The following is a 22,246-nucleotide window of genomic DNA, read 5'->3' as shown; positions in this document are numbered from 1 at the left end:
TTCTTTCCCTTTCACCCCCCACCAAATTCTTTGCTTATGCTTTACCTCATTTAGCTGTCATGATTCTACCATATTCTTTCTCCTCTGTGAAGTAAGTTTACAGAATGATTCTAGGTTCTAGATCAGCGGTGGGCAAACTTTTTGACTCGAGGGCCACAATGAGTTCTTAAACTGGACCAGAGGGCCGGAACAAAAGCATGGATGGAGTGTTTGTGTGAACTAATATAAATTCAAAGTAAACATCATTACATAAAAGGGTACGGTCTTTTTTTTTTTTAGTTTTATTCATTTCAAACGGGCCAGATCCGGCCCACGGGCTGTAGTTTGCCCACGGCTGTTCTAGATAGTAACTATTAGGAGATCATATATGATCGTCTTTTATGTTGATGGCTTCCAAATAATATATTTACATACATATATATATATTCATAATTTCTTTTAATCATTTAGCAAGCTTATTGAGAGTTTAATTGGATTCAATTATATATTGTGTTGATTATTGAAAGCTTCTCTGGGGGTGGTGCATTGATAGTAGACCTATAATCAATGAGTACTTTTGATATATTTTGGGTTTGTATATTGTTTGTGCAAATTAATTTTCTAGGAGGAGAATAGGAAAGAAGGCATTGATCTCCACTATGATTTCTGAATCTCAGCACTGTTGACATTTTGGGCCAGTAATTATTTGGTGACATCCTGTGCTTTGTAGGATGTTTATGAGTATTCCTGGCTTCTACCCACTAGATGCCAGTAGCATCTCCCACATGTGACAACCATATACTTCTAGATATTGACAAATATCCCCTAGGGAACAAAATTGGGTGGGGCTTTTTTCCTGAATACCCCCTCCCCCAGCTGAGAACCATTGATCTATACCAAAACTCTCAAATTTTTATTTTGAAAACTGTAATCCAGAGTTTGAGAGAATTCTTAAAATAATTTTAAAAAAACCACCACCACCATGATTTCTGTGGAAATTGTGCTGTTTTGAGAAGATATTTTATAATAAGTAGGGAAGAAAAGGTTTTGGTTTAGGAACCTATTTAACATTCAGGGGAGGGGAACCTTATGACTCTAGTTGTAGTAATTCTGGTAACTACAGATACAGTTTGTTTTAGACTTTGAAAAATTATTTTTTCTTTCTTTCAGCATATTATGACAAGACCATTTTTCATAGAGTTGTACCTGGTTTTATAGTCCAAGGAGGAGATCCTACTGGCACAGGAACTGGTGGAGAGTCTATCTATGGAGCCCCATTCAAGGTGAGACCTAATTTATTATTATTACTTATTTGCAAATCAGCTTGGATTTCTTAATTGAAAATAATTATGCCCCACATGAAGAAAATGCATTTCACATTACTGCACAAAATCCGGTGTCTATCACATAATTAGAATTACACAGGTATAATAACAGCACTTACCCTATCAAGAATTCTAAGTTGTCTTATCACAAACTATTATGCTAGATTGAATTCAGGTGGAGATAACGGTGAGTGAAAAATAGAAAAACCTGATATAACATATTTCCTGATATTTGCCTATGTTTGATTCTGCAACTCTGTAGATGTAAAACATTTTTAGAACATTGCATATGCCATTCCATTTTAAAACATTTTATTTAATACTATATGAACTTTGTATCAATCTGCTTGGACCTCTGTAACAAAGTACCATTGACAGGGTGTCTTAAACAACAGCAATTTATTTTTACAATTCTTGAAGCTAGGAAGTCTAAGATCAAGATGTGGGTTCCTGGTGAAGGTTCTCTCCTTGGATTGAGAGAAAGAGCAAGAGAGAGAACATGCGCACGCTAGCTCTGGTGTCTCTTCTTCTTATAAGGGCACCAGCCCTACTGGGTTTGGGCTTTGTTCTTAATGACCTCCTTTAACCCTTAGGATCTTCTTGACAGGCCCTATGTCAGATATAGTCACCTTGGGGTTAGAACTTCAAAACAGGAATTTGGGGGAGCACAATTCAGTCCATAATAGATTTAATTCTAAATTTTATACAATAGATAGAACTCTGTAGCACAAAACGCATGCCATAACAGGAACTCAGCGGAAAAGAAGAAAGAAGCAACATAAAATTGTTATCAAAAGGAGTGAATATTAGTAAAGAATAGGTCAGTGGTTTGTTAATTACCAACATAGATTTAAAAAGAAAAAAAAGTTGATGTTATGCTTAAGACATTAAGAATAACAGTGGGTTCAGGTAAAAGCTGAAAGTTAAGTTATTTGTTAATCTGATAGTACCAATATCATGTTCTTTGAATGAGTAAACCTTAACAGCTCTTAAAAGATGGGTGTTTTTGAAGACTTTGTGTTTATACTAATGGGATAGAGTACCTGGAGTTTCCTTTAATATTTAACTGGGTCACTGTGATTCTTGCAAAAAATATTTGAACTGTTTTCGTTTGCTTTAATTTCTAGATGATAGTATCTTTAGAAAATGTGGAATGATTATAAAAGTTTCTCACATATTTATATTTTACCAAATTGAGGTATCTTACGGTTTTACAGCCTCCACCTAGTAGGAATCATTCCTTTATTCTATTATTTGGTGAAACAGAATAGCTCTTTTTGGCAGTTTATTTCTAAATTGAGATTTTTGCTAATCATGTTCAGGTAATGAGTTGTCTTGGTAAATTTTTCAATTAGGTCATTTTTAATACGGTATGCAGAGTTATGATCCTTTGAGTTTAAATCTCTTGAAAATTATTCGTTAAGGGAAAATAGCCTCTTTTCTGAAAAGTATTGATTATATAACAACTATATTATGAATGAGTCTAGAATGCGACCTGGACAGAAATTCTATTAACTAAGAGACTAATGTTTATGTTATGTAGCCTGACCATGGCAAGGAAACCACCTTAAAAAAGCTTGCTACTGCCCTTTTAAAAATTCAATTTAGGACTCTAAAAAACACCGTAAAGCACATAACATAATCATAGTAGACTTCTTGAATTAAAAAAACAAGGAGGAAGCAATTGTTTCCTGGCTTAGAATGGGTTGGAGGGAGGGGGGGGGGGCGGCAATAGTTGAAGACTCTTCAGTGATTCAAAGGTAATTTTCTTGGAGGAAAAATAGAAGGTTCTAAAAGCTTAGATGACTTTGAGGGATGGGAAAACGGGAATGACTCTTAGAAATCCATTCCCCTTCAAGTACTCTTTGTCTGTGTAAGTAGGCAGATTTCCACGAAATAGGCTAAATTTGTAGCTGAGTATATTCAGAAGATACAGGCTACTGAGGTCAAGTTTAATAGCATTGAAGGAGTAGTAAATATTAGATATGGTTAAACTTGAAAAACAGTAAATACAACTTCAGCATTTTTTTTATTAGAAGCTTTATGGAACCTTGTTGGTTAAATGAATATGAAGGGCCTTATCACTGAGGTCATTCACTAAATCTTTTCTTTTTTATGCTTCAGGATGAATTCCACTCACGATTGCGTTTTAATCGGCGAGGACTGGTTGCCATGGCAAATGCTGGTCCTCATGATAATGGCAGCCAGTTTTTTTTTACACTGGGTCGAGCAGATGAACTTAACAATAAGCACACCATCTTTGGAAAGGTTTGTGTCCATTATATTAGGCTTCTGGGATACATATGATCAACTTATCTATGAGCTGCCTTCTTAAATTATTCCCTAGGATATTTATTTATTTTTAAAAATGACAGACTGTATTCCTGTTATAATGAACTATGAATTTTTGTGTGTGTTTCAAATAAGACATTGGTTGTGACTTCAAACTTTATTTTTCTAAAATCATACTAACCATATTAGCTACTATGCCATTCAGCTGATACCATTTTTTATGTTTTTTGAAAGACACCTAGGTAATAAAACTTAGCAGTTTAATGTTTATTTTGTTAATGATGAATTCCCTTAAGTTTAAAGTGGAAGTTATAGTAACATTAAAATTGTTTACCTGAAATATTACTTTCAGTAATAATTATTTAATCCTGCACACAATCAACATCATATCAGGGAATGTCATTTCCATAGAATTTTTAACAGTTTTCCTTAAAAAGGTTTCTGAAGGTTTTCTTTTCTTACTCTTCTCCCTTCTCATAAATACTACATCCCTGTATGTTTTGTCTTGGGCATGTTAGACATCACTAGTGTATCAGCTCCCTCTACTGGTTCGGTAAGAATGGTTTCTCCATATCCTAGGCAAAACTGGATGTTGGGAGGATGAAAGGGAAAAAACAAACTTAGCACAAATATACAATTGGTATTATTTTAAAACTTGATAAATATTGAATGAAAGGAGTCCCGCTAAAAACATGCAATACAATATTGTTGCTTATTACTTAACAACGTGGGTTAAGAAGTATGCATTGGTATAGTTGAGCCACTCTGACACAGGTTGCTGATGTTCATAGATTTTACTTTCTACTATTTAAAAAAATAAGTGTTTAATAAAATGAGATTTAGGTTGCCATTCTGCACCATTGTTTACAGTTGATGTTATATAATCTACACATTATATAACTAACAATGGTTAGAATTCTGAAAGGCCATCACTGTGGGCTCGATAACTTCTTTGAACCTCAGTTTTCTTATCTGGGGAAGGAAGATAATGTTAGTAACTACTTTTAGGATATTTGTGAGGATTAAATGAGATATTATCTGCAAAGCAATTACCACATTATTATTTGCTTGTTTTACTCTATTATAAAGTCTACATTTGTTTCTGATGTTTGAATGAAAAGTTGTCATTCAGTAAGAGGTTATTTGGCATAATATTTTCGTTTTTAATAAAAGTACCAGTATATATTGGAAATTTCACAAAAGTTTTATTGAGGGGTTGGACTTCATCTAGGCTTTTTCCTCTTAAGATGAAGTTGCTTTGTTTGCATTATTTAATGTATATGCTCTGATATAATTATATGAAATTCCCTTTTAATTATTTAAAATATATTTTAAAAAGTGTTCCCTTATTTCAAAGAATGAATGTAATAATTTGCAATTAAATTTTTGTTTTTATTTAATAGATTACAGGGGATACAATATATAACATGCTGCGACTGGCAGAAGTAGACACTGATAATGAAGAAAGACCACTTAATCCACACAGAATAAAAAGTTGTGAGGTAGGAGTATGATTAGTATAAGATATAGCACTTAAATCAGCGGTTCTCAACCTGTGGGTCACGACCCCTTTGGGGGTCGAAGGACCCTTTCACAGGGGTCACCTAAGACCATCGGAAAACACATATATAATTACATATTGTTTTTGTGATTAATCACTATGCTTTAATTATGTTCAATTTGTAACAATGAAATTGGGGGTCACCACAACATGAGGAACTGTGTTAAAGGGTCGAGTCATTAGGAAGGTTGAGAACCACTGACTTAAATGGTCATATAAGAAAAATTGTCAGTATTTTTTAAAAAAGTATAGTTTATTGATTGTTTTTTAAAGAGAGAGGCAGGGAGAGGGGGAGAGAAACAATAGATGTGAGAGCCTAACATTGATTGGCTTCCTCCAGCACGCCCCCTACTGGGGACTGAACCCACAACCCTGGCATGTGCTCTCTGACTGGGAATCGAACTGGCAACCTTTTGGCAACCAACTGAGCTACACCAGCCAGGGCTGATTGTTACTATTTTTAAACTATCAGATGAAGTCTTTATACTAAATTAAGTCACAACTCAGATTTTATCTGTGTAATTTAGGTACAGTTTTTTTTTTCTTTAACCCTCGCTCCAGGATATTTTTCCCATTGATTTTCAGAAAGCGTGGAAGGGAGAGGGGATGGGAAAGAGAGGAGAGAGAGAGAGAAGAGAGAGAAACATCAATGTGAGAGAGACACATTGATTGGTTGCCTCCTGCATGTGCTCCGACAGGGCCAGGGATCGAACCTGCAACCCATGTATGTGCCCTTGACTGGGAATCGAATACGAGACCCTTCAGTGGTGTGTGGATCAGCACTAACCATTGAATAACATGATCAGGGCTAGAACAATTTCTGATTAAGACTTTTTTTAAATTGAAAGTTTTGAATTCTAAGATGAAATTTTAGCTGATAATCTAATGAATGAAAAGCTTAACTCAGAATGGAAAGTTAGAGGAATTAGGTTTATTTAATCCAATCAAGTGACTTCATTGGTAACTTAAGAGTGATCCTTCATTGAAGGAGCCATTGAGGGTGATCTTTAAGAACATTTGATTTGGAGTCAAAATCAGGAGAGATCTGATTTTGTTTCTCATACTATATATTAAGTTTTCTTGAATATCTTTTCCCTTTGTAAAATAAAAATAAGATATCCTTTACTTAATAGCACATAGGATTATTGGGAGAATACATTGAGGCCATGTAAGTGGAAGCACTTTATGTAGTATATGTTTCACTATACCTACAATGTTTTTGTGAGGAAAAATTATAGACACTAATGTCAATACAATTAAATATTGTTTTTAATTTTCAAAATGTTTCTTTTCATAGGTTTTGTTTAATCCTTTTGATGACATCATTCCAAGGGAAATAAAAAAGCTGAAAAAAGAGAAACCAGAGGAGAAAGTAAAGACATTGAAACCCAAAGGCACAAAGTAATCATAGTAGTAAGATTTTTCTTCAGTTTGTAAAACAGCACTGATTCATTTAGTTCACTTCATTTCCTTTTGTAAACATTGTTTACTAGTGAGGGGGAGGCCAGTTTGGACCAGGGAGATATCTGAATTAGGAGTGTGTGTATTCTATTCTGCATGGGCATTTCTTGTATTCAAATACAGTATATAACTTAAACTTAAGCTAAAGAAGTATTGCCTCAGATGTCCATATAAAATCTGTATTAATATAAATAAGTAGGGATTACTACAGCAATTACTTATATAAATGAGTTATTGAGAATTGTTCTGTTTTTTACTTGTTTTTCAATTAATATATGCTCAGTATAAGGAACTTGGAAAGTAAAATATGAAGTATATGACAATGTTTATATAACTTTTCACTCCTTTTTTGGTGTTTATAAATATTTTTAAGTATAAAGCTCTTTCTGTATTCTAGATTATTTCCTTAGAATAGTTTTCAAAAAAATAGAAACTTCTTTTTTTTAATAAGTTCCAGCATTTTGTGAACAGTATTCTTTACATTATTAGTCTGTTTTATTAAAATAGATATCGAGTGTTAGATTTCAGTTGATTCTTTTATTGAATTATGGCATCCATATTAGGGATTTTATTGTACTTAAAGTGTTAGGTTCAGACAATTCTAAATATAATCCTGCCTAACCCAGTAAATAAAAAGCAAACTTTATTAATCTTTTTGGCCTTTAGTTTCCCCATCTTAGAAAACGGAGATTATAATAAATACAACACCTGGTTGTTATGAAGATTAAATGAGAAGGGAAATTTGAAAATACCCAGTAGTAAGGCATTTAATACATACTCATTTCTTTCCTTGATACCCTACAATATAAGTAAGTTAAGTTGTTTTCATAAACTCTCAGATATGAGCAGACAGTTTAATAAGCAGCTGATGTCTTATGGCAAAATAACTTTATATAGAGCTATGTATTTAATTTCCTTTTATTTATTTATTTATTTATTTTGACTAATTTATCTTTGGGTGAAAGGTCACTCTCACTATGTTCTGATACAATATTTTTTTCTATAGTTTATCTTGACAACAAGCTCCAAAGTTGGGTATTTTTGTTTTTAATTCATAGTAAATATATTGGGAATTATGTGGTAGTCATTGATTGCATCTAGGTTTTGAAGTAGAAGTTTCTCTTTTATTACCAAATCTTTTATTTTTATAATATTTGAGGAATAGTTTTTTACTTATTTATTTATTTTTTATTGATTTCAGAGAGGAAGGGAGAGGAAGAGAGAGAGATAGAAACATCAATGATGAGAATGAATCATTGATCGGCTGCCTCCTGCACTCCCCCTACTGGGGATTAAGCCCACAACCCAGGCATGTGCCCTTGCCTGGAATTGAACCTGGGACCCTTCAGTCTGCAGGCCGACACTCTCCACTGAGCCAAACCAGCTAGGGCTTGAGGAAGAGTTTTAATAACAAATTATTTATTTTTCTTGGGAAATCTTTGGTTTGAATGCTCAAAGAAGAAACTTAATTTTTTCTCCCCATAGGCTATTCTGACAGTTTTGTTTAACTTATTAATTTTAATATATTAAGCCATATTTTGGCAGACACTAGATTAATTGCTTCCCATTTGTAGTGCTCTCAGGTCTATATATTTATTAGTTTTTCAGAATTCTCAATTTTGATAACCAGTTTTGATAAATATAAAAAGCTTAATTATTTCTGTCATGTTTGACTTAGTATATTTAATGGTAGTGCTCAGAATGGATTTTTGGTCATTAGTTTAGTCTAGTATATGAATCATATGTGATCTGAAGCCAAAACTATAACATTATGCTGAAAATATAGATCTTTAGTATATTTCTACTGAATATTAAGTAATAGTGTCTACTGTTAAACAAAAGTGTCTCTTCTTGTAAGTTCTACTCTATTTTTTTTGCTAATAGGATATTTATAAGTTTTGTTTAACTTTTTCTTTCTAATTTTCTTTCATTCTTTTTTCCTTTTTATTAATTAGAAATTTTAGTTTGCTTTCATTTGGGGAGGAAGCTGAGGAAGAAGAGGAGGAAGTAAATCGAGTTAGTCAGGTAAAACCGTAATTTGCCCTTTTTTCTGAATTGTAAAAAAATTAAGGTTTATATCTTACTCATTTTTGTATTTCCGGCTGTACACGGAGCACATTCAGTAAACGTTCATGGAACTAATTTGTAAAATGATTTATGGTCAGTAATATTTGCATCTTCTGAGAAGATTTGTCCTCTTATAAAGAACTCATGGACACAGACAACAGTGGTGATAGCATGGGGCAGGTGGGGGAGGTGGAAGAAGGTATGGGGGGATAAATGGTGATGGAAAAAAAGAAAAAATTGATAGTTTTTTTTAAACCTCGAATTTTTTTTTCCAGTCAGAACTAAAGTTAAAGAACTTTATGATTCAGATTTTAATTGCTATTTGTTTAATGGGTTTTCTAGATGATAATGATTATTGTTAGTATTATAAACAGTGATAGACCAAAAGCTCTTATATTCATTTAAATATTTATATATATTTATTCATTTTATCAATTCTCATCACAGCCCTTTAAGATAGGTATTATTATTATCCCCATTTTACCCATGCTTATATTAAGGTATAGATAGGTTATAATTTGCTCAAAGTCATAGAAGCAGTAAGTTATTGAGAGCTGGGATTTGAACCTACATTTATCTCACAATAAAATCCATGTCTTTGGATTATATGTTGCCTCTTGGCCTTTTACCTCACAATACTTCCCTTTTGCCTTCAAGTGTGATGTTCCTCAGTCTCACTTTCCCCACAGTACTCATTGCTGAAACCCTTACAGTGCCCTGCCATTGTTCAGAGCGTGATTTTGATAAGTATACTTCAAGAAAATCATCTGAAGTGTTTTCACTCCCCAAGATTCTGATACGTTTTCCTTTTTGGAAAGTTAGCGAACACTGAGATCTAAGGATTAGGTTCAAAGTCTTTACTGTAGTAATTAAAACTCTAACCTAACACTGCCTTACTTGCTTAACTTAGTCACCTATATCTTACCAACACTAACAATAGCATTGACTTAAAAGCACATTATTGTTACCCTTGTCTTTACTTCTTTATCCATGTACTTTGCTCCCCTACCCATTGAGCATAGTTTTGGTAGGCTAACATTGAGCATACAGTAAGCGTGCTACTTATACCCCTTGCATTAAAACTGAATTACAGTGGGCACGTATTAGAAATATTTTGGTCATAATTTTTTTTTCTCACTGACTTCAGTGTTCTTGAGTGATCTGTTTGCTACTATGATTCAATTATCACCTGTAAACTAATATTCTGAACAAAGAGACAAGGCTAAATATTTCTTCTGGGCTCTTCCTCATTCTGAGTGCCTTGAGGAAGCATCTCTACTTCAGGTGTCAAAATTAAATTCCTCTTTACATGACAACTTCCTTTCCCCATTCCTTTTCAATGTCACTGATATGTCTGTCACCCCAATAAAGTCATCTTCATTAGATGTCAGTGCACTAGTATTGCACTATTCATGATTCAAATGTGTGTCTCATTAACATGAAAGATTTACTATGTCATGATCCTATGGGTATATTTGTAAATGGACAAAACCACAAATGTTAGATCTGGGAATTGCCAGGATTCCCTTTCATTGATGTTTTCTAAAGATGTTAAGTTTCCTTGCATACTCATGGCTTCCCCAGTCTTCCTACCCATTTTCCCTTTTGCTTGAAGCATGCTCTCTCCTTTATGTGGCTAATTGTTGTTTTTTCTTTAAGATTTAGCTCCACTATCAACTCCTGACTACCTCTACCTCCCTCCCCTACCCAACTTCTACCTAGGCTGAGCTTAATTTCTTTCAGTGGTAATCTGCCTCTGGCCTTCAGAAGCACTTATTTTACTGCATTGTATTGATTTAATAAATATTTGTGCCAAATACTTAGTTTATATAATCTTTGTAACAACCATATCTCATATAAATTTTGTGAATGAAGAAACCAATACTCAGAGAGGATATGTAGCTTTTACAAGACTGTGTAATTAGAAGATGTGGAATCAGAAATTTGAAGTTAGGTTTCTGTAGCTATTTAAGTCTCTATTATGATTTTGAATGCTGCAGAAGCTGCCTAGTTCAAACATAAGCCATTTAAAAGGCTGGCCAGAAATTTCACTGGTAGCACAGCATCCTGGGGTGGAAGGCAGCCTAGTGCAATTTGCCCATGCCGTTCCCTATCTCCCATAGGGTCCTGGATTCTAGGTTGAGCAGCCTTGGAGATCAAGAGTAGGACAAAGGAGTTTTTCCTGTCAATCTTGAATTAAATATTTAATTTAGTTGAGTTAAATATCTGATTGAAAGTGTTTTGTTCACAATTACTGTGAGATTGTCTTCACTAGGAAATTAGTTTAAAGTTTTTCTATTTGTAACAGCAGCATGTGTTAAATGTTTAAAGCTTATCTTCCTTCTGCTATGTTTAACTTATACTGAATATAGTAAATTTGATATTCCAAAAGCACTTTGAGCTTGCTACAAGGTTGTTATGTGGAGGGATACCGCCACAGATAATGTTAGCTGGTTCTTTATGTTTGTCCTTAAACCTGAAAAATACTTTAAACATTAGAAAGACTAGGTAAATGCTTTCCTCTTTGCCAAGAAAATTGCAACCTACAGTCCATTAGCAAATGAGTAGTATAACCCTAGTATTGTGTCATCATATTTCTCTCATCTGACTCTTAAATAGGATGGGCTATGTGATAAAATTATCACATTTTTGTTTTTGACTTTTAAATCTATATATCTCAGCTGGCTTACTCTTCTTTTTCTGCCTATTGGATATCTCCCTGTTTGAATATCCTGCTAATTACCCAAGTCCTAGCCAAGGCTTAATTCATTATATTTTCTTCTCAAACTTCTCCGTGTCCTGTGACTTTTCTTCCTATTCCCTGGCATCAGTATCCTCTAAAATATTTTAGATTCAGTTTTGACTTTTTTCTTAATTTTACTCTGCACAACCAGTTAGTTTTATTGTCCTACCAGTTTTTCATCCATACTGTATCTCAAATCTATTTTTTTCTTTTAATTTATATTGCCGCTACCTTTGTTTAGGCCTTCATTATCTCTAGCCTCAGCTGCTGTGTAGTCTACAGACTGGTCTCCCATCTCCCTTCTCTTCTTCCCCTTCCACTCAGTACTCTCAGAATAGTCTTTCTGAAGCCTCATTGCTCTCTGCTGACTGTAGATATAAGTCCAAATTCTTTGGCCTGTTACTTCAAGCCTCTGCGTTCATGACTCCTCTTTGCCAACTCTGTCTTTTAGCCTCATACTTCTTAAATTTCCCTGCTGGTAAAAATCACTGATAGTACTTTTAAAAAAAGTAGATTCCTAGGCCCCATCTCAGACCTACTGAATCAGAATCAACAAGGAAGGAGGGGCCTGGGATGCTGTACTTTTGTTGAATTCCCTGTAATTCTTATCAGGGAAATATAGGAAACACTACATCAGCAGATCTGAACTGTTTGCTATCCTATATAATAAAAGCAGAATATGCTAATTAAACTGGACATCCTTCCGGATGACCTTCCAGATGAAGTTAGGGCTGCGAGGGCTGAGGCAGAGGCGGTCGCAGCGGCGGGGGCCAAGCCTCTGGGATGATTTTCGTGCATCGGGCCTCTAGTTTTACATAAATGCCTTGTGTTTTCCCTTTTGTGTTTGTGTCTTTGTTTGTGTTCTTCTCCCTGCCTGAAGTGTCCTATTCCACTTCTGATATCAAAGTCATGTTTATTTTCATAACCTAAAATACAGTCTTTTCTAAATGTCTTTTCCACTTTTTCATAATCTTTTCTTTTTCTGGTCTAACCTTTGCCTTGTGATCCTTACATTTTCTTTTTAAAAACATTTTTTGCTTTATTGTTAAAGAACCCTGACTTTGTTGTCATTGTGTACTACTAAAACATTATCCCCTTTTCTTTCTGCCTTATTGTGTGGAGTTCCAGGCTCCTTGATGGTAAACTTTGTGTCATTTTTGAGTGAGAGTGTGTTGGAGTAGAAATAGCATGGATTTGAGGTCATACAAACTTATGTTGGCACTTCACTTTCTACTGGTACTTGGTGATCTTGGATAATAGTCTCTCTGAGCCTCAATTTTTCTCTTTGTAACATGGAAATAATATGTACTATTTAGAGTAGTGAAATTAGGCTATGTATATCCTTACATTGATATATTATACAATCTTGGAAATGTTTTTGAAAGTTAAATGTCTTAAAGTAAACATTATGCTCTATGTTATAATTTGTATTTTATTCTCAGAGAGCTAAAGAATATCAAACAATCTCTAATATGACCGTAACTGTTATACAGAAGCTGCCACCCTCAGGCTTAAGCAATCTAGTTCAGCTTTCCGGGGTAGGAAGCCATATGCGCAGTATGACTAGCCTAGTGCCCTTCCAGAGCCCTCCCAGAGGGTCCTAAGCACTACCTTGAGCAGCTTGGAGAGCACAAGTAGACACCTGTACAGCATGACTCACCCGCAGCCTTTTCTCCACATAGAAGTGTGTCTTGGCACACTGTGCAGTCTTTGGCCTACAGAATTTAGCTGTTTTGTCTGTTTATATAATGGAGCCATTGTTAAATTCATCTTGAGAAAATAGAACAACAACAAAAATAGTTGAAATTTACTGGCATAGAGGAAAGAAAATTTCGCTACAGGGCATGAGATTCAAAAGAGATTCAGAATGGACGTGTATTTTGTTTATTTTGTTTTTGAACTATTCTTTAGACTATGAGCACCATTCAAATACATTTTACATTATGGGTAAAATGAACCCGTGGTTAAAAAAAGGGCAGGGACGGGGGGGGGGGGCGGGGGGAGAGGCTAGCTTGAATGTTAGAAAAGTCTGACCTATAGAATATATATATATATATATATATATATATATATATATATATATTAAAATTTAGCCTTACTGTTTTAAAATGTATACAATAACCAGAAACAGAGTCAAGTGTCTTTTACAATGACTAAGAACAATTTGCAGTTTTAGTAGTTGCATGAAATTAAATATTTCTAGAGGACTTGAAAATAATTGTTTCATTATTCATTTGCTTATCAAGTTTCTTTTTTCAGTGACTCCACAGTGTTAAGCTTTATTCCAGAACCAGTCTAACATCACAAGTTAATAATTGGTGAAGTCTGAATTGCGGCTTTACTTTATGTGAAAGGAGAAATAAGATAGAGTCCCCTCTGGTTTATGGATTATCAGTGTGGGATTACAGACACCGCTTCACCCCACTCATTTATTCGTGACAAGGCGCCTCTCCCACGTGGGTTCACTTTCCTTCATTATTTATTTCAGTATCTTTCTACTACCTGATAAAAATCTCTTTTAGAATAATAGAATTTTATAGCTCAAAGGGATCTAGTCCAACTTCCTTTCTTTATAGATGGGGAAACTAAGACTCTGGTTAAGTGACTTTCCAGACGGACTCATTTCCTTTTTGATAGGATTGCATGATAGGGGGGTGCCATAATGACACATCTTGAGTTCAGGAAAGCACATTGTCAGAGTCTCTCGTATTCTTGTGGACAGCATGAGGAAATGTGATCCGGGAGATAGTACAGTCAGATGGATTTATAGCTGATTGAGTACTTCTGCCCAAAGAGTGCTTTGTTGTCAATCTGTGCCTGATTATTTGAACTAGTCAGTTGAAATATAATAGGAGCACATGTAAATTCTATACTTGAGTTTAATGAAATCAGCTGAATAGGTATAAGACTTAATAGCCTGTAAGCCCTGGTTGAATTATTAAGAGAGTAAGGTCTCTGGAATAAGGAATTTAACATTCTTTGCATTTTTGCTCACCGTTGCAGCATTTTGTTCAGTTCTGAATACATATAAGAAGGATGTTGACAAACTAGCTGCATCCAGAGGCTAAGAGGGTCGTGAGAAGGATGGGGATGATACCAGAAACCATCTCACATGGGGAATGCTTGAGGAACGCGATAGACTTTGGAGAAGTAAAAACTAAGTGAAAATGTAATCCTAGGCTTCACGTATTTGAAAGGTTTTTGTCTGGCAGATGCCTCCCTTCATATTGCTTTCTTAAATAATAGCTTTATTCAATTGTCTGTATTGGTTTAAAGTTTATTCCTGAATCTTTGTGTATAATTTATATTCAAATGTCATAAAATATTTTCAAATGAAAGCTTATAATCAGACAAGTCATTTTTATGAGGCAAATTAAATGGTAGATTTCATTATAAAAGAATCTCAATAACTAGATTTTAAAATAGTGATTAAATTGTACCACATTTACAATAGTGATGCATATAATATTTCTTTTACTTCAAGATGTTCACATTTTTACTCCAAATGCAGTTATAAAAAGGCTTTTTTTTTTCCTCACCCAGAAAAAGTTATATTGATAGAGAAATATCTTTCAGAAGGGAGGGGAGGAAATGAGGAGTAGGAATAGAGTACTGTAGCACAGTGCCTGGCACAAAGTATATATTTAATAGTAGGAGTAGTTGCTATTTTACAGTTCTATTTATATCTTCCTATGACTTGTTTCTCTACTAAAATATAAATTTATTGAACACATGAACTTTGAAAGTAAAGCATTTATTAAGCATTTGGTCATTGATGAATGTTGTCATACTTGAGAGGCTCTTCCCTTTTGTCTTTTCTGCTTGTTGAATAGTATCTCATAGGTGCACTCATCTGGTTGCTTGGGCACATTTAAAAAGTGCTTCTGGCCGAACCGGTTTGGCTCAGTGGATAGAGCGTCGGCCTGCGGACTGAAGGGTCCCGGGTTCGATTCCGGTCAAGGGCATGTACCTTGGTTGCGGGCACATCCCCAGTGGGGGGCGTGCAGGAGGCAGCTGATCGATGTTTCTCTCTCATCGATGTTTCTAGCTCTCTATCCCTCTCCCTTCTTCTCTGTAAAAAATCAATAAAATATATATTAAAAAAATAAAAAATAAAAAAAAATAAAAAAATAAAAAGTGGTTCTGTGCAATGTAAAGAATATACTTGGAGGATAATAGTGTACATTTATTTCAGATTACTCATGATTTATCTTCTGCGTTTTAATATCTGGGTCAAATTAATTAGTTTAGCTGTATGTAAATCTTATGATGGTTCAGTGTTTGGAAATAGTAATCAATAAACTTATTTTCAAGGATATGTCACTTTTTGAAAGAAAAGATGTTTCTAAAATAATATTTTCAGCCAATTCAGTAAGGTTCTCATTTATAAAGCTTGAGTTTATACTGACATTTTCAGGAACACATTTCTTTTACTGACCACATTTATCGGTACTAAATTTTATGTAAATTTGTTCACTTGTCCTTTTGTAAGACTGTTTTCCCCCCACTCATGATTTTATCATGCATTCCTTTCTAGAGCATGAAGGGGAAAAGCAAAAGTAGTCACGACTTGCTTAAGGATGATCCACACCTCAGTTCTGTTCCAGTTGTTGAGAGGTTGGTATGGTACTAGTGTGATTCTAAGTTCTCATTTTCTGGCTTAGATAATTTATAACTTCCTTTGTGAGTAAGCAGTTGTTTCTCATATGTCAAATTTTTTTTCAACCCAGCCAAAAAGCTAAAGCATTTTGACAGTGGAGGTAGTAGAGCTTCTCGCATATGGAGAACAGCACTACAGTCACTTTCACTCCTCTTGCTATCTACTTCAGTTGAACTCATTAAATTTAAAATTGTTAAACTTTTAAATCTTGGGATAGTTTGAAGACTAGGGAAACTGTTTGCTTTAACACTTTTATGTTTAATTCAAAGTTGCTTTGCTAACTTTTTCCTTGGAGCATTTTTGTCTTAGTTGGTATGTTGGGTAAAAAAAATCAGAATTCAAGGGTTTTGTGAAAGTCACCACATTTGGGGCCAATCCATTGAGTATTATTTCTTATATATTAAAGGTGTTAACAGAAAATTATCTTACTATATTTGTTGCTTCTCTTTGAGAAGGGAAGATATCTTGCAGTTACATATAATTGCATGTGAAATATTGGGCCAGTGTCTTAAAGGGGGACTAAAATACTACTATACCAAGTTTAGCTCAGTTTCAAAAATTCTGTTTCAAAACAGTATTTTCTTAATATCATTGTATTTGAAGGATTTGATTTCATGAACCAGAATATGTCAAGCCAATGAGATAAATTGTTTTCTGCAGCCCTTTGTTCATAAAAATAGCATTGCTGATTTTTGTTTTGCAATTTTTCTTTTAATTCTATTGATTTTGTGTATGTGTTGATGGAGCATACCTCTTATTCTATTTATTTAAAAATGGCTCATTTTTAGTATGTTTCCAGTTACTCTAGAATGCCATTCTGAAATTTCTATATTGAAATAAGTTTTTGAAGTATTAGTCCAACAAAATATTCTAAATTTTTGGGTTATTGAATAATTTTATTACTTCCATTTTGAAGCTAAAATTTACTTGTTTTCCTTATTTTTTTGTAGTGAAAAGGGTGATGCAGCAGGAGATTTAGATGATGTAAGTATCTATATATATAAATAAGTAATATGCAAATTAGGTCTGTACGCTGTAAAGGTCACGACCAGCTCAGGAGGAGGGGCTGGGTGCGGCCCCGAGCCTGAGAGAACAACACACAGGCACCGCCCGGAGCCTGAGAGAACAACACACAGGAGCGCCGCTCCGAATCTCCGCAGTATGGCTGGGGGCAGGCCCCCAGCGGACACACACAGGGGTGCTTGCTCTGAGCTTCCACAGCGCGGCTGGGGGCAGGCCCCCAGCGGACACACACAGGGGGGCGTGCTCCAAGCCACCGCGGCCAGATTGCGGCTTAGGCCCGCTCCCCACAGGGAGCGGGCCTAAGCCATCAGTAGGACATCCCCTGAGGGCTCCCAGACTGTGAGAGGGGGCAGGCTGGGCTGAGGGGACCCCCTCTCCATCCAGTGCACGAATTTGGTGCACCGGGCCTCTAGTTTTATTATAAATATAGTTTGAACAATTTACAGAAAATTCAAAATTTTTATAAAAAATTAAATTGTTTTTCTTAAAAGGTTATATACAGGGTGTCCAAAACAAATGTATACACACTTTAACAACTGATAGCTCAATTGATGTTTCTTACTTTTCAGATTTAACCCATTAGAATTAATAATTATTCAAAATGTGTATATATTTTTGGGGACACTCTGTATATTACTTTTATAATTATGCATATCAAATTTTGAAAAAATATGAAAGATTTTAAAAATATATTTTTGCTATTATAATATTTTCTTCCAAGTGTATGTCTACATGTGTGTGGAATCTTATATATTAATTTCTAGACTGTTTTTTCTCCCTATGATATAACATTACTTGAATAATCAAAATTCAGATGTTATTTTATTTTATTATGTTAAAAGTTGAAATGTTGATGCATGGATATCCTATATGATGTATGGGAAATACTTGGATCAGTCATTTATAGCAGTATTCCTTCTTTATACACACATTTCAGAAGATTCTCTTTCATGACTGTAGTTATCTTTATAGTTATACTGGCTTAAAGCTGATAAAAGAGAAGGCAGTTTCCTTTATATATAAGAGATCAAGTTTTTCAAGTCATCTATTTGTCACTTTATGTAAAACCCATTGATCTGTGCATTGTATAATTCAGTAGGAAGTACATAGCTTTCTATGCATGAATACTATTGCCACAGTCAAAAGAGAGGGTTCTTTCTGATTATGGAGGGTAGAGAAAGAATGAATATCTAACCTGTTCAAGAAAATCTTCCTGGAAGAGATGATTGTGTTGTGTCTTACAGAAGAATTAGGCGTTAACTAGATCAAAAAAGGTGGTGAAGGTTCCCCTAGCTCAGAGAATAGCATATGCTAAAGCACAGTGACAAAGAGAGATTATCTTATCTAACAAAGAGGGAATATGCTAATTGACCCTCACACCATCGCAAAACATGGCGGCACCCTCAGCCAATAAGGAGGGAATATGCTAACTGACTGTCCTGCCCTCAAATATGGCGGTGCCCACAGCCAATAAGGAGGAAATATGCTAATTGACTGCCGCGCCCTCAAAAATGGCAGTGCCCACAGCCACAAGATGGCGGTGCCCAGTCCCCTCAGCCCCACTCCGCATGCCTGCCTCCGGAGTCCCCCAGTCCCCTCAGCCCCCCAGCCGCCCAGGGCCGGCCTGAGGCGCAGACAAGCCTTGGATGGCGGCTGCCCAGCCACTCAGGTCCGTCCCAAGGCTCATGTAACCAGGGCCGGCCGAGGCTTGCGCTGTCGGCAGTGGCAGCAGCAGAGGTGTGATGGGGCGTCGCCTTCCCCTGATCGCCGGGTCGCATCCTGCCCCTGAGGGCTCCCAGACTGTGAGAGGGGGCAGGCCGGGCTGAGGGACCCCCTGCTCCAGTGCATGAATTTTCATGCACCGGGCCTCTAGTATCTTATATAGGAAGCACAAACTGAGGTTAAAGTTTGAGAAGGAACTGGCCTTATGTAAGGAGCAGTGAGGAAGAGTATTGAAGGTAGAAGAAACTACATATACAAAAGGCTCTGAAGCAGGAGAGAGTTTGGTATGGAAGACCTAGGTCAATGGTTATCAACTTCTAGGGCTAAAGAATGTCTTAAACATCTTACTGAAAACATTCACAATTTCTGTTTCTCAAGATTTGGTTTGGAAAGACTGGGATAAGGGCTAGGATTTTATATTTTTTAAAAAACAATCCCGGTTATATAGTCTGAGCACCAGACTTTGAGGACCATTGCTCTAAGAGTCTACAACCTCAAGTTAAGAATCTTGCCTCACTGTGACTCAGCTGATCAAAAAAAACAATAGATAAAGATCCCCTTGAAATAGCATCTTTCTTATCCTCCTTTCTTTCCTCCCTCCCTTCCTCCTTCTTTTTCTCTCCACTCCTCTCTCTGTTGATGCTGGGAACTATTCTGGAAGTTGAAGATATAGCAGTAGGCAAAATGGTCAAGAATATTAGCTCTCATAGAATGCTTCCTCTAATTATGGAAGCAAGACAATAAACACATAATTAAGTAAAATGTAGGTCAGATGGGTGATAAATTGCTTTGGGGGGGAAACAGGGAGGGAGACTAGAGTACTGGAGGTGGGTAGGTGGTTCTGCCATTTTAATAGGGTGATCAAAATAAGTGTCACTGAGAGGGTAACATAGCAGAGATCTGAAATGAAAGAGCAAGCAATGCAGATAAATGGAATAAGGATGTTTCAGGCTGGAGAGAAATAACTCCAAAATTGGCTAGTGTGGCTGAGATGGAGCTGTATGACATCATGTCAGGGAGGTACAGATTGAGTAGGGTCTTGAGTGAGTTGGAGATCCACTGAAGGGTTGTGAGAAGAGGAGTAATTGCTGTGACAGATTATAGGAAGAAAGCTCAGCTGTCCCATCTCTACCTCTTCTACTTGATCCCTGGTTGAGGTCAGCATGCTGGTGATACAGAAGGAGCACAGTTTACTGCACAGAGGGGCTGGGTGTGAATTGAGCAAACAGCCCTGACTGGGTTATCTCACACTTACATAGTTCACCCTGAGCAGAACTCAGGGTTATTCTCACCTGTAGCAGATTCTTCATTCAGCCTTTGCTAACTCAAAACCCAACAAAAAGAAAAACAAACCTGGCTTAAGATGCAATGAAGAGTCTGGAAGTGAAAGGGGAGATGGAATGCCCAGCACATACTCCATTTCAATTTCTACAGGATGAAGAATTTGAGGGTGCAGAGAATGATGAAAACATTGATGGTGATGAGAAGAACCTGATGAGAGAAAGAATTGCAAAAAAGTTAAAAAAGGACCCAAGTGCAAGTGTTAAATCAGCTGGAGAGGGAGAAGGGGAGAAGAAATCAGTTAGCCGCAGGTAAGTTGCTTATTGTGCTTCTAGGTATCAGAGTATTTGTCTTTTTATACTTCATTTTAAATTAAGATTGAGTCCTCTGTTCAACTTACTGTTTAAAATACTATTTCATAATGCTTGATATATGTACTAGTTGTGCTAAATTAGCCCATTTGGAAACCTAAAAGAAAATAGGCCAGTTTTAAAGTAATTACAGCAATGAATCAAATTCCACTTCATTTTTCTCTGATCTCATCTTTAAAATCCTCTATATAATTTGTTATATATGAGCAAGCAATATTTTAGCTAGATAGGGAAGGTTGTGTTTGTTTAATATCAATGAGAGCAGCAGAATAATTGTGTAGAATGAAAAGAGATGTCTTCAGATTCAGGTGAGTAAAATTTGTCAAAACTGGTTAAGGAAAATGGGTGGGCATGAAAGCATTTTTAAGTACCTTTTCAAGTCTGATTTATACCATATACCCCTCCTAATCTCTATGGTATTATAAAAAAATTTCAGCAAATGCCTGATAAAGAGTTGTTGAACTTTGTGACTCAACATTTTATTCTCCTGAAATTTGACTTAATTGAAAAATTCTCCTTTGTGATTCTATTATTACAACTTTATGGTATATGTTTTAAATAATATTGCTTTAAAAAGTAATACTATTTGTTGTTTTTTTGGATGGCTTACATTTGGGGATAACATAGGTGTAACTACATATAAACAACATTTTTTGTGGTTGTTTCTCACCCTCTTATAAAAAAAACTTAAAAAAGTATTCCCATGTTATCATTGCTTAGCTCCCTTAATTTTTTTCTTTATGTAACTAGAAAAGTAATTTTCAAAAATTTTCACTGATGTTACAACCTTTTGCATTCAAAAATGGTACTTAGCAGTTACTTTAAATATCTTTTCTTTTTCCAGCAACATTCACCTGACAAGTAATCACTGTTGAGTAATTTAATATAGTAGATTAACTTTGGGCCAGTAATAACTGAAGATTTTGTTGATTATGCTTATTCATAAATGGAGTTGATGAGCCTCTCATCACCTTTCTTTTAGTCAAATCATGAATATAGTGAAGAATCCTTTATTTCTCTCTCTCATTCAAAACAGATCTTCTGCTTTTTAAGAACTATGAGTTAGGTTTGTAATGTGACAAAAATTTATTTTTAATTTTAATAAATAAAACATATTTTCTGTTTAAATGTTTCCTTAAGTTTTCAACTTTATCTTGTGGGCCTTAATATAATTTCAAATACTTATGTATCCTCTAATTAATAGAACTTATAATTTAGCAAAGTTGAAGTTTCTGTAAGAACTAAAGAAAGCTTATTTAGCAAAATTGGCCTTAATAAACACCAAACATCTATTTGTGAGGGTTCTCTTTCCCAAATTTTCAATATTCACATCTTCTTCTCTCCCTCCTTCATCCTGTTTCTCTCCTAACTACAAAGGAAAATAAAAGAAAAATAAGATCAGGAGAAAGTACTAATTTCTTAGGGAAAACACAGTTTTTCACTCTTTTTTTTATACATTTCCATGAGTATCTAATTGCCATTTATTTTAAGAACAAAAAATTTCCAAAATCATTACTGCTTTTGGTCAGTTATACTAGCTTCACTATAGTTTAAGTCTCAAGTGAGTTTTATGTTAAAAAAACAGAAAACCTCTAAGAGTCTTAAAAAATTATAAGGTGGTGAAAAGGATATTTATATTTAAAGGACAATCACTGTTCAGTCTAAGTTGAATTATAATGGAAATAGCTGCCAGCCAGCTAGGACATTAGTGTAAAATTATTATCTACTAGAGGCCTGGTGCATGGATTCGTGCACTGGGGG

The 22,246-nt window shown here is 35.3% G+C and overlaps 1 protein-coding gene across 1 annotated transcript in view; it reads left to right on the top strand.

The window, feature by feature from the left end:
* CWC27 (CWC27 spliceosome associated protein homolog) overlaps positions 1-22,246 on the top strand; it is a 176,464-nt gene that overhangs the window by 15,032 nt on the left and 139,186 nt on the right. The window contains exons 3-10 of the mRNA XM_006081410.3: positions 1,150-1,262; positions 3,429-3,572; positions 5,000-5,098; positions 6,455-6,558; positions 8,574-8,643; positions 15,966-16,045; positions 17,039-17,072; positions 20,268-20,425. Of these exons, the coding sequence (XP_006081472.1) occupies positions 1,150-1,262; positions 3,429-3,572; positions 5,000-5,098; positions 6,455-6,558; positions 8,574-8,643; positions 15,966-16,045; positions 17,039-17,072; positions 20,268-20,425 (802 nt within the window). The remainder of the gene's footprint in view (positions 1-1,149; positions 1,263-3,428; positions 3,573-4,999; positions 5,099-6,454; positions 6,559-8,573; positions 8,644-15,965; positions 16,046-17,038; positions 17,073-20,267; positions 20,426-22,246) is intronic.

This window comes from Myotis lucifugus, unplaced genomic scaffold (assembly GCF_000147115.1).
Source record: "Myotis lucifugus unplaced genomic scaffold, Myoluc2.0 scaffold_0, whole genome shotgun sequence".
Taxonomy (NCBI): domain Eukaryota; kingdom Metazoa; phylum Chordata; class Mammalia; order Chiroptera; family Vespertilionidae; genus Myotis; species Myotis lucifugus.
Note: the sequence above shows the minus strand (reverse complement) of the source record. Positions and strands in the feature narration are given on the sequence as shown.